The 13,699-nt window shown below is 45.3% G+C and overlaps 1 protein-coding gene across 4 annotated transcripts in view; it reads right to left on the bottom strand.

Annotated features, from left to right (window-relative positions):
* Nucleotides 1-13,699, bottom strand: part of FLNA (filamin A) — a 98,903-nt gene that overhangs the window by 40,847 nt on the left and 44,357 nt on the right. For all 4 annotated transcript variants that reach the window (XM_083158889.1, XM_083158891.1, XM_083158890.1 and 1 more), the window contains exon 2: nucleotides 10,780-11,202. In XM_083158889.1, coding sequence (XP_083015015.1) covers nucleotides 10,780-11,158 — 379 coding nt within the window. In that variant the 5' untranslated portion in view covers nucleotides 11,159-11,202. The remainder of the gene's footprint in view (nucleotides 1-10,779; nucleotides 11,203-13,699) is intronic.

The following is a 13,699-nucleotide window of genomic DNA, read 5'->3' as shown; positions in this document are numbered from 1 at the left end:
ACAAAACGTAGCCTTTTATATTTGGGCAAATTAACAGTTAAGTAAAAAGCTGAATACACCTGTGTGGCTCACCCATAGGATTCACCCATCACACTCTTTCCTGCGGCCATTCTAGAAGGCAGATGCTTCTTCGTAAATTACTGGCTTGCAGAAAGTGTGTGGATTGGCAGATTCCTACAGAGCAAAGGCCAACAGTCTGCAAGCTACGGCTTAATCAATATGTAGAAAATTTCTGGTTTCAGGATTGGTCTCTAAACCACAAGTCAGAACTGGCACCGACTCCTACCAGCTTCTGTGCTGTATTAGTATAGGACTTTGACAGGTCACAGTGTGATACCTGGAGCCAGGTTCTCCCTTAGAAGAGGATAAAACAAAGAACACACAAAGGTTTCCATTCAGTACGTAACTGTACAGCCCTCAGGGCTCCAGAACTAGTTTGCTCAGACTTCACTGATCGGAAATGCCAGAGATCATCCAGCGCTGCCATACAGGGGTCAATGTGTGATATACAGGATGAAAGCAGTAGACAATAACTAGCATCAGTAACAGAGAGGGACGTTCAATAAAAAAAAAAAAAAAAAAAGTGCTGCAACACATAGCAACCAGATACTTCTTATTTCTGTGGAAGTCAGCCTGTGGCACTACAGCTGCTGAAGCCCTACACATCCCAGAAGGCCCTCCCACTGGTCTTAAATGCGCGGATAACCAAACTATGTAACGGCATGCTGGGATGTGTAGTTCCACACAGCAGCTGGAGGTGTCAAATACCCCTGGTGTGCACATATGACCCCATTACTGGTGTGGACAGCGCCTCTAGCATTAGATGAATGATTAAAACATAGGTGATCTCTATATAAAAGTTCCATACTGTCAGGATAAAGTGTTCCCCCCCTATAGACTGAACCAACAGCCTTAAGGCTTGCAGAGGGCTCTGGCCACATCCCAGAGAACCGGATTATGAGGGTTTTAATGCCCAAGATACAAAAATCTACTATTACCCGTGAGGAGTGGAGTAAAGAATCAACTAATTAGCAATGATGTAAGACTAGTTATAAGCTCAGTAGGATATTGTGTAACAATAGCTAGGCCTCGCCCTGCCTATGTTCTAAGGCTTTGGGAGAGAAAGTACCAACCAGCTTATAACTATGGTTTCAAACAGCCTGTAACATCAGTTAGGTGCAGTGCCCTGTGCTTTATTCAATTGTTCAGGCACAAGTAGGAACAGGTGTGGACATTCCAGCCTGCCGCCTCATGAGATGCTGAGGTGAACTGTGCATAAAACATCACATTTGGGCCCCCAAACAGGACTGGTCATGTCAGGGGCATTTCAACAGAGGATGGAGCCCTTGTGAAGAGGCAAGTATTTAAACGTGTGCACGGCATGGTGTCAGGGATAGTGATGTGAATGCAGCCACTAACACTTATTAAAGCCCCGCACACAGGGTGATGGGAGCCCAAAAGTTCTTCAGCACAAATCGCTCAGCACACACATATACGGTGCACCTGCAATGCGCGCTGAGCAACCTGCCCTCAGCAGGGTTTTAACTATGCTTATAGGCAAAACGCTGTGATCCAAGCCCCACCGCTAAGGGGGAGGCATACACATGACCCGTGCTCACTTTCTAAGCGATATTGTCAGATCACATGCCATGTTTATACACCCCTTTAGCCTGGTGAAGTGATAAATTGGAAGGTGATAACGCACCTGCCAATCAGCTGTTTGCAAAATGTCAGTTAGGAGCTGATTGACTGGTACTGTCCACTTCATCACTTTAACAGGCTTAATACATTTGGTATATGGTCATCAGGTTGACATGGCTTAGTTCTATAAATGAAATAGGTAGACACAGCCAAGGTCAACAATGGCAAGGTCAACATGAGCTTCACACTTTTTAGGAGCCAACAGGTGGTATTTCATGACCCATCATGCACTAGAGCAGGCATTCCCAACCACGTCCTCAAGGCACAACAGTGCAGGTTTTAGTGATATCCAGGCTTAAGCACAGGTGACTTAATTAGTATCTGAGTGATTCTGACTAATCCATCTGTGCCGAAGCCTGGATATCACTAAAACCTGCACTGTGTGTGCCTTGAGGGCCGTGGTTGGGAATGCCTGCACTAGGGTGTGGAGGGAGAACAGAATAGTGTGCATCGAGCCATGCGTGGGGACACAGTACACTTTGACGGAGTCCATGTCTACATTTGGGACAAAAAAACCATAGTCAGCCTTGCCATTGTAGACCTAATATTTTTACAATATGGCCATATAGGTTTTCAACACAAATTGTTCTTTTATCGGGTATGTAAATATAGTGTAATTTAATCTGAGTAGCACTTGGCAAAAACCCTGTGTAATACCCCTTTTCCTTATTTAATTCTCCCCATTATGTAGTTACCAATGCAAACTGATATTTGCCACCCCACCAAAAATACACTGGCTAGCAAAGCGTTAATGCTACCTGGAAAAATAAAAGCGGTTTTACAACCGAAAGCCATTATGGGACCAGGCCACAGCGTACGTTAATGGAAAAAAAAGTTTGATCCGTGCTTTAGTCGTTTCTTTTCTAATATTGAGATCCTTCGCTGAAAGGGTGTTGATGCATTCCTGTGGTCACACAATGCATACGATATGTGTATATAGTGTAGTACGTTCTCAGCAGAGGAAATATTGATACGCTCTGAATTATAAAAAGGGGGAAAAAAAATCTGTTTATATTAGGACTTGTGGCAGGCTGCACGGCAGATAATTGGTTATGCAACTTCTTCCCAGAGATACTGTCCATATGGATTGTTCACATTTTGTCCAATTGAAATAAAAAAAATAAAAAAAGGGATTTTATGAGGTTTTTCCAGCGTATTTGGGACCTATGAGTACCGAACCCCCCCCCCCTACCCTTTTCTACTTCATGAAGTCTGTTATCTAAGCACTAGTGGCAAATTTAGAGTCTAAATAAAGGAAACCATCTTCCGGTAAGAAGACCAGCAAAGGCCTAATAGCAACAATACTGTGGTGCCAAATCTCTGGTCAGGAAAATAATGCCTTCCTCCCAGTCTTATCTTCTCTACCATGCATTTCCTGTACACATGTATGTGGGCTCCATCAAATGAAACGAACTGGACTAACGCCAGTTTCAATGCACCACGTGGAAGATACAGGACCAAAAAATGAAGAGAACTTTAAAATACAAACCAGAAAAGTGTCCAGAGAAGTACCAAAGCATGGGGTGCTAGAATCCCTGCACCTCATGCCATTAAAGGAAGGCATGAAAGCTTAAAGCAGGCCTGGTCAACCTTGGGCTATCCCAACATGCATTGCCACAATTTAAGCAAAAAAACGGTGGCAAGGCATGCTGGGACTTTTTTCCCCATTACGTGCCAACATTGCTGTGAGATGTTCAAAATAGCCGCTAAAAGTGCAACCACCACTCACATTTGTTATATAAAGGCAAATAAAAAATGTTGCGTGAAGATGGTTTCCTATAGAAGGTAAACATTACAGGTCATGATGAATGTTTGCTTGCCAATTTTTACACCTATTTTGACAAATTCCCTTAGCACTCAAAGGGTTAAAAGGGACACTTACGTGCTACTGGGGACTAGTCCTTTTCCTTGACTCCCAAAACTGAGATTTGTACAGTATGATCCTTTATTATTTACATCAGACCAAAGTTACAAAAAAAATAATGTATTACAAACAAGATTAATGCAGTTTTAGATCAAACAAACTTCTTTTGTTTTCTGCAGCATCAACAAGAATAAAAAAAAAAACTCAACCAGCCACACCCTGTGCAGCCATGTATCCCACATACTGACTCTGCATTCAGTAGCCTGGAGTGTTGCTGCATCTGAGGCTTTCCCCAACCCTGAGAGACTGCACTTATTGCCGAGACCGCTTGCATGGGTGGCTGCTCACTTAACTGGCCACTAATGTCACAAAACCAGTAACTGTATCGCCACCATCATTTCCAAAATCTCACAATCCGTATGTTGCATTCCTCAAGGAAACCCCATTTACAGTTTGCAACAAGTCAGCTGCAAGTAACTTATGGTTAATGTCTGAAGGAGCAGCTTTGTCTGCCATTGCCAAATCCGTTCAGTCTGTGACAGTGGCGTTAAACTTTCCAGTGTCTGTAGCAGAGAGAAAGCAGCTTATTTGCATTATTACAATACAGCAGCACATTATCAATTACTTTGCACTCTGTCTCCTAGAAATTAGGGGGATGGGGGGCTCAGACTGCCCGTGGGTCCAGACTGGAGGGAAAGGGGACGCCAGAGGCTGCTGTTGCCATGACATTGGGATAAAAACGAGCCACTCAGCAGATTATTCGGCAGCTGCTGAACTTGAAAAAGTGCCAAGAGACTGGTGTGTATAAAACCTAGACTGGCACAAGATCAGAAATCAGGGGGGGGGGGGTTGCCTGACTATTGCCATAGCAGAGAAGAGGGATTCAACCTCGCAGGTACTGCCATTTCAAAACCACCTACTGGTTCCACGGCTTATATTGGGCTCTCGTCTGAAATGTTTTTTGCAGCAGGAAGATGATTGCAGTCATTTAAGCCTAACTATAGACCGCAAAACTAGAGCAGATCTAGTTTACAAGGCAACAGACCAGCATACAAACAGATGATTGCCTATCAGCTACTGCAATACAGTCCACACTGATCCTCAAGGCTACAATAAAGTTCTACATTTAGGTTTTTACAGTTTTCCCCATGTTATAAAGATCACTTGAAACATAGGTTGGGAAACTGACCTCAGGTCAACACAACCAATGTCGACATACATTGGGTCGACCACTGAAGGTAGACAGACACTTTGTCAACTCATAAGTTAGTCAAAGACAAAATGTCAATACAAGCATTAGGTCAACATTGGAAAGGTTGACAGTCAAGAGGTCGACATGGGTTTATCACTTTTTTTAGCCGACAGGCCGTATTTCATGCCCTAACACCCACTAGGGAAAGGAGGGAGAATACAATAGTGTGCCAAGTGTAGCGAGGCTCCGTGCCCAAAGCCATGTGAGGGGACGCGGTGCACCGATATGGTGTCCATGTTGACTATGTCGACATCCGGGACAAAACGAAACCTGAAAAACACATGTCGACCTTTTGACTATCAACCTTCCCAATGTCTATCTCATGGGTCCTCAAACTGCAGCCCTCCAGATGTTGTGAAACTACAAATCCCAGCATGCCTTGCCACAGTTTTAACACTCCCTTATAGCAGAACTGTGGCAAGGCATGCTGGGATTTGTAGTTTCACAACATCTGGAGGGCCGCAGTTTGAGGACCCATGGTCTATCTAATGCTAGTGTTGACCTTTTGAACCAATGTCGACCTAATGATACATACCCCATAGGTTGTCAAGTCCATATGGCAATTGCATAATCCAGCTGTAGAACAGGCGGAGGAGGCGACACAAGGTTACCCCGATTGCAGCGGAAGCAGCCGTATATTGTGCAGATACAGTGGCCAGGTAGCACAATTTGCTACTTTACACAGTGTGCATTAGTGTTCCATGCTCATGTGCACACACTAGAGCAGGGCTGGGCAATTGCGGCCCTCCAGATGTTGAGGAACTACACATCCCAGCATGCCTTGCATCAGTTTCAGCATGGCCACATAGCAAAACTAATGCAAAGCATCCTGGGATGTGTAGTTCCTCAACATCTGGAGGGCCGCAATTGCCCAGCCCTGCACTAGAGTGCCATTAAACAAGACACCTGGTAACATTCAGTTATGTATCCGTTTCAGCAGACCGATGTCGGAGGAAGTGCTCTATGAGAACCAGACCTTGCCATCGCTGATTGTTGCTCATGTAGAAATTCCTATGAGTCGAATACACGGCAAACATTACCAAAGCACATTCATGTTCCGTGACAGTATAGCTGACTGTACCGCAATGCTTGTGCATTAGCAGCGTTCATCCAGGTCAGTGCGCATTTTAGGGTTATTTAATAAAAGCAGGTTCCCAAGCAGCTGCCGTTTGGGGAGGGTGATCTGGAACTAAATATGGTTAGATGCTTAAGTCCTAAAATTGCATTCCAGCAGAAGGCATTCGGAATTTGGAGAAAACAGACTTCCTGACAGCGCAGGATGTTACCTCATAATTACACAGCTTCAACAGCAGCGCGCGCGGCAGGCCCTCCAATCTCAGGGATCTCTGCCAAGGAGCTTCCACTGGGTCCTAGCACACACACTGACTTCATGCTTAAACCGCAGGGTTCTAATCTAAACTTTATAGCTTAAATTGAAGTTCGCCTTTGTTATGTGGGATATGGTCACTAGGTGGACAGGGCTGGAAGGTTAATCAAAGCATTTGGTGGACAATGGCAAGGTTGATGGTCAAAAAGGTCAACATGAGCTTTTCAAAAAAAATATGTGCATGCCCTACCATCCACTATGGTGGGTGCCAGACCGTTTCCCCGACAGTCAAAACCCTGACACTCGGGGTCCCGACGGCCATGGCTATTCTCCCTTGTGGGGGTCCACGACCCCCATAGAGGGAGAATAGAATAGGTGGCGAGCGTAGCAAGCGATCGTGCCCGCAGCGTGGCGAGCACAGCGAGCCCGCAAGGAGCTTTGTTGCGCTTGCCCCGCTGTCTGAGTCCAGCCAGTCGGGATCCTGACAAACTAATGACTGTCAGGGACCATATAACACAACCACTACGGCGTGGTGGGCGGTCAAATAGTGTGCCACAAAGCGAGGGGACACTGTACACTTTGACGATGTCCATGCAGTCAGTCTGCCGACAATTGGGACAAAAACCATTGCCATTGTCTAAGGCTTGTGTCGACCTTCCAACTCTGTCGACCTATTGCAGCTGTCTTAGCACTGTAGACTTTCAGTGGTTGACCCAATGCATGTCAACTTAAAGTGGGTCGATCCATTGACCCATACCAGTTATGTGAACAATGCTTCCTATTGAACGTTTGTAGATTTGACATGTAGGCAAGGCACATCACATGGTTAGATATAAGAGGGGAAATGTATCCAACCTTCCAGAAAGCTTGCAGAGACTCCTTTATCTAGCACGGCCTGTGGAAGTAAAGAAGCCGATTTGTTCTGTGTGTCGCTACTGCGCTTTCCATTTGGAATGTTTGATACATCTTCCCCCCCCATAGGTGTCATGCGTAGACCACTTATGTCCTGTGCTCCTTACATCAGCGAGACCCCATAACCCAGCAGCTGGATCAGATGCCATATATTGTATACAGTCCTTTTGCATACAATGTTATCACACGAAATCCCATTCACGTACACTACAAATCCTTGTGGCAACCAGGACTGCACATCGGAATACATGATAAAACACTTCACATTATTTACCATCCCGATGGGTCAAAATAGTGTGAAAAGGTCCCAAACTGCTCTAGTGTATGGCCACCTTTATATGTCACTGTTCTTAGTAGAATATACTGCAAGTACATTACATTTGCCTCGAAAAAGATCTGTCGCGCATTAAAAACATATGTGCAGGTACCAGCAGGAACAGAAAAATGTATATATTTTTTTATTTTGCACAAAAGCCTTTAATAAAGTCATAGTGGGAATGACAAATGCTTCCTGCCTTTCAAAAGCAGAGAACACATGAGTAATAGCTCAGGAAGAGTTTCCACTGATGACCAATTCAGTTAGTTGCGCACGCCCTCCTGCAACTTTTACAGAGCACATGGCTTAAACTGTCTGCTTGCCCACTACGCAGGTTACCTTTCCGTCTACCCACTAGCCATAGTACACGTCTGCTTCATTTGGATGCCAATGCATATCAGGGACGCGCAGTCAGGGGAGGCAGTGCTTCCCCTGTAATTTGTTTAAAATACTACAAAAGAATATTACTATAACATTCTGTATTTTAGTCATTTAAAATATAAAAATTCTTCGATGCTCGCCACTGACAACTGAAGGGATTGAAGCACCGGGGGGCGGGGCTAAGCTGTGGGCTACAAAAGCCCATTAATAAAATATAAGGTAAAAGCAGCACTTCTAGAATGCTTCATTGACAGGGGCTGCTGTGATTGGACAGCAGATCCAGCGCTCCACGGCACACTAAGTGACAATGCCTCTGAATGTATAAGGCCAAACTAATAGATCATAATGGGAAAGGTTATGCCCAATCCATATTTCTCAGATGCACCACTAGCTAACTTTCCCTGCCATCCCCAAAGAGCGGAATACCATTTATTAAAATAAGGAGTGACCAGAAGCTCATTACGGACATTTGTGCAGTGCCCTTTACTCTGCGACTTGTGCAATTCCCTGAGACGCTGGGCATACAGCTCAGGGGAAAACACTAAGTGAACTCAGCCTGGTAAAAGAAATCCAAAACCGTATTAAAGAACTGCAGGCAACCAGGGGTTAATCACAGCATAATGAGCTGGTAACCGCATGTCTCAGTGGTAAGCACAGTGCACAAGAATGTACAGTGGTTTTCCCTCCAGAGGTTCAGAGAATACAGCGGGTGTGGCACTGCCAGGCCGCTCGCTTCCCAGGCTGCCCAATGAATCAGTCTGAGTCGCGGGCTGCACATACCACCCAGATGAGGGTGCAAGGATACAGGGGAAGTCCATCTGTAAGAAAGGGGAACATTTGCAGAAGGAGATGGGTAAAGCAGATGTCTAGCAGGAGAGCAGAGCCCACTGTTTTTGCCGCCTTACAGTAATTCCGTACACAGAACGGTTGAGTAATGTAGAAGAAGACAGAACAGCCATTGAGGTGAACTACATCTCCCTCCCAGAATGCACATGTGTAAGAGTTGCATATTGCCATCTTAACACTTAACTGCTTGGCTCTGACAGCCTGTGGCATAAATTCCTTTTACCCAGATGAATGGCTTCTTCGAATACATTTAAATACATTTATAGACTTCTAGCATGTACACCCTTTAAAAGCAGGCATGGGGAACCTATGGCCCTCTAGCTTGTGTTGAACTACACATCCCAGCATGCCTTGCCATTCTAAAACTGTTGCATAGCATGCTGGGATGTGTAGTTCAACAGCTGAAGGGCCAAAAGTTCCCATACCTGCAATTTACCATTACATCTCAAAACAAGGCATATTAGCCACAACAAACGCCAATGAGGCCCATGGTATTTATAGTGATTATTTAATAGACACCTGAATAACTACAGCGGAACTTTCCCAGCTGGTCTTCACGCTCCTGTGGCCAGAAAGCAGATACCAGCTAACTTGACACAAACCAGTTTATAGAAAAACCATAAAGAATAACCACTCACCAGAGAGCTGCTTAGGGAAAGGTATATTCTAATGTTTAGACTCCAGCTATTTTGTTTTGGCTAATCTCCATGCCCCAAAGGGAATAATATTTCAGTGGCACCCCTCTCAAGGAGTTTAAAACACTTTTTTCCTCCGACACATGTCTCATCGTGTTTTACAACTTTTCAGAAGAAACCCTTGACACTCCCAAAATTCTCCCTCCCAGCTGCAGCGGGTTCGTGTGATTAAGCTTATCCCTTCCGAGAATGCACAGAGGGAAGAAAGCATTCCCTGAAGGATTGCCCTAGGTGCATGCATATTGTGACACAGGATGACACCGCTGTGATGCAGAACGTTAGGCAGAGACCGGAGCGAGCAGCAGCCAACCATAATTTCAGGGCAGGGCCTAGGATGTGGCTCAGTCTTTAATGCAAGAATGTGATGTTTTCATAAATGCTTCCAGACCCAACAAAAGAAAAAGGGAATGAAGAAGGTTGTTCTGGCTGGAAACACCGTATCCTGCACTGTAGCTTTGTGGAAGAGGTACTGGGAGGACATGGGTTAATTTGCAGACAGCATCTTTGCTTGTGTCAGGGAGGGCAAGCCTAATAGTCCAACTATGTTCCTGCCCAGAAATGCCTGGTCTGAGGGATCCTGAGGAAATCCCATAGCAACCACATTCCACAGGCCTGTTGGGATCACTAAGGGCACGACCCTAGAACCACCCTGATGGGGGCAACTTCCAAAAGAATTTGTACAATTCCAAGAACCACCAAATTAGTGACTAGCCCTACAAAGCAGTTACACCAACCTGATGGGATCTAGGCTGTCTTATTAACCTCATCACTGCCAGCAAGAGGAAGCAACGGGCATAACAAGCGCTATTTGGCACACAGCAATTAACAGCACCACTAATATAACAAACTAGAAACAAAAGGCCACATGACAGGCCTACATGTGCTGGCATACCTAAGCCGCAAACTGGTTTTTACACAAACAAATCCCATAGATCTATTGCAAAGAATACAGCAATTATGGCTGGCAGGAATAGGTTAGCAATACTAGAAGTATGCAATGCTGTGCTGGCTGTGGAACTACAAGTACCAGTCTGCAGAACTAGCAATTACAGCTGGCAGGAATACATTAGCTATACTTGAGGTATGCAACATGCAGCTCTACACTGACTGTGAAACTACAAGTACCAGTATGCAGCACTTCTAGCAATTAAAGCTTGCTGGAATCGATTAGCTATACTTGAGGTATGCAACTCTGCACCGGCTGTGGAACTACAAGTACCAGTATGCATCACTTGTGAGATGTGCAGTTACAAGTCCCACTCCATGAGGACAGGCTGGTACTTCTAGTTCCACACAAGCAGGATGCTGCAGGCAGAATACACTTTCTATAGCTAGTGTATGTACAGTATTTCAACATATATACATATTAGTGTCCTATGTGTCACATGCATGGCATAAGTACAGGACAAATGTACCCCAGACCATTTACCCAATTACCCCTGAGTCCCGGACATTTGTACACTACAGGGTCCCCCAGGTTCTCACCTATGGACACCAGCTTGATGTTCTCCCGGTCCAGGAACTCCAAAGCCACGGAGACGTTCTCCAGCTGCATCTGGCGGAAATTAGGTCGCTGGTTGTACTTGCGATACATCTTCTTCTGGCTCAGCACCTCCAGCAGCGCTATCAGCCGCAGCCCGTCGCTCAGGTCCGTCTGCAGATTGGCGATGCGCTTGTTGACGCATTTCAGGTGCTCGTTGCTCCAGCGAGTGAAGGTGTTCTGCTGGATCTTCTTCCATGGCGCGTCCTCCGCCAGGTCCTTCTCTGTGGCCGGCATCTCCGCTGCTGGGTCCGCCCCGGGAACTGCTCCTGCTGCTGCCGCTGCGGCTCCACTCTGGGTGAGCCTCTGATGGGCGCTGCTCATTTTATGACTTCGGTCTCAGGAGGCGGAGAATGGGGTGGGCGGGGCTGCGAGACAGAGCAGAGAGTTTAGTGTAGTAAGCACTGTACAAACTATACATATATAAATGATACTATATATCTATACTTACAACAGTAAGCACTGTACACATACTATACATATGAATGATAATGTATCTCTAAACATACACCAGTAAGCACTACACATATAAAATCTCTCTATACAAACACCAGTAATCACTATAGATATCTCTAAACATACACCAGTAATCACTATACATATCTCTATACATACACCAGCAAGCACTATACATATTTAAATGATAATATATCTCTATACATACACCAGTAAGCACCATATAGTACATAGAATATATCTAATTTACTTATACATAGACTAGTAAGCACTATACTGTAGTACGATATATATCATGTACCTATACCATAGACCAGTAAGCGCTATACACATCATGTACCTATACCATAGACCAGTAAGCACTATACACATCATGTACCTATACCATAGACCAGTAAGCGCTATACACATCATGTACCCTATATAGACCAATAAGCACTATACACATTGCATACCTATACCATAGACCAGTAAGCGCTATATATACTATATCATGGGTGCCTACCTGGGATATGGTCACTAGGGGCCTTATTTTGGTTCATTCTTTCTGACAAAATCCTTCTTAGATGGACAAAACCATGTGCACTGCAGGGGGGGCAGATGTAACATGTGCAGAGAGAATTAGATTTGGGTGAGTAATTTTGTTTCTGTGCAGGGAAAATACTGAGGGCGGGTACTAACATATGCGGCTGGCATCGCGATGCGGTGACGGAGGCCCCCCCGCGATACCTGTACTGTGGTCTGCGGGGGGTCTCCGTCACCTCCCAGCCGGCTTCTGCTGCTTTCAAGCCGGGGACAGCTAAGCAAGCTGTCCCCGGCGCTTCCTCCTCCCCCTGCAGCCGGAAAGGACGTCCGGCTGCGTTGCTAGGGGGAGGAAGGGCTTACCTTCCGGGGTCCAGGAGGACCTGCAAGAAGGTAAGCCCAAGGGAGGGGGGAAAGGGGGGGATCGGCGAGGCGGCGGGGTTGCGGCGACGCGGCGGGCGGCGAAAAGAAGCCCATAGGCTTCTATAGGGTATCGCCACCCAAAGGTGGCGATACCCTGCCCTGCGATACGGGTTTTAGTGCATAGGAAAATGCGGTAAAACGGGGGTTTTACCGCATTTTTCCTTTAGTACATCTCGCCCTGACTGCTTTATTTTTACACTGCAATATAGATCTCACTTTGAAGTAAAACCCCACCCAAATCTAATTCTCTCTGCACAAGTTACATCTGCCCCACCCGCAGTGCACATGGTTTTGCCCATCTAAGAAGGATTTTGTCAGAAAGAATGAACCAAAATAAGGCCCTAGGTCTACAAGCACTAGGTCGACATGCAGGACTTGACTGAAGGTCGAAATGGGTTAGGTCGTCAGGGTCATTGGTTTGACACAAGCATTAGATCTACATGGGGAAGGTCTACAGGCAAAAGGTCGACATGAGGTTTTTAACTTTTATTTTTATTTAGCGGGCATGTGCCAACAGGTGGAATTCCATGCCCTACCATCCACTAGGTGGTGGGAGAATAAAATAGTGTGCCAAGTGTAGCGAGGCACCGAGTCCAAAGCATGGCGAGCGCAGCGAGCCATGTGAGGGGACACAGTGCTATGTTTCAGTGTCCATGTCGACTGTGTTGACATTCAGGGCAAAAACCATGAAAAACTTCATGTTGACCTTCCCCATGTCGACCTAATGTTTGTGTTGACCTAATGACCCTGTCAACCTAACCCATGTCAACCCACAGACATGTCGACCTTCAGTCATCTCGACCTAGTGGGTGTCGACCTAATGCTGGTAGACCTAGTCTATCCAATGATCCCATTCTGCCTACCCGACCCTCTCCATGATGGAGAAAATGCTCTGTTCCTGGACTGCCCTGGTGATGTATGATTACCATCACCTGTGGTGAAACACCTTTCTTATCAATTACCCAGCTCCCCACAGGTGATGGCAATCATACATTCCAGGGAAGCCCAGGAACAGAGCATTTCCTCCCTGAAGGGTCAGGTAGGCAACCATGTACTATGTTCTTAATATACCTATACATAGACCAGTAATGCTATATATACTATACACATCATTTGCCTATATATATATAAACACTATACTATATATAAAATACGCATCATGTACCTATGCAGTGCTGCTCTGTCTAGTTGCCTTGATGTGTGCGTCCTGTCTTGCTAACCTACCTATATATCTTCAACTTATTGAAATAATCTATTTATGTAATCTATCTACAGTATTTGCCTGTCTGCTTCAGATAACATTCCATTCTATTCCATCTGTCTTTTATAGTTATCCTACTGTCTAAAGTTTAACCTTCAATCACAATTGATGTGTATACTTTTCAGTTAAAATGTAACTTATTTATTTACATTTATTTATATTACATTCAGCCCAAACACTGTGTGAGAAAATGGAAGCAGAAC

Source organism: Crinia signifera, chromosome 9 (assembly GCF_055691185.1).
Source record: "Crinia signifera chromosome 9, ASM5569118v1, whole genome shotgun sequence".
Classification (NCBI taxonomy): Eukaryota; Metazoa; Chordata; class Amphibia; order Anura; family Myobatrachidae; genus Crinia; species Crinia signifera.
The sequence above is the reverse complement of the archived record's forward strand: the minus strand, read 5'-3'. Positions and strand labels throughout refer to the sequence as shown.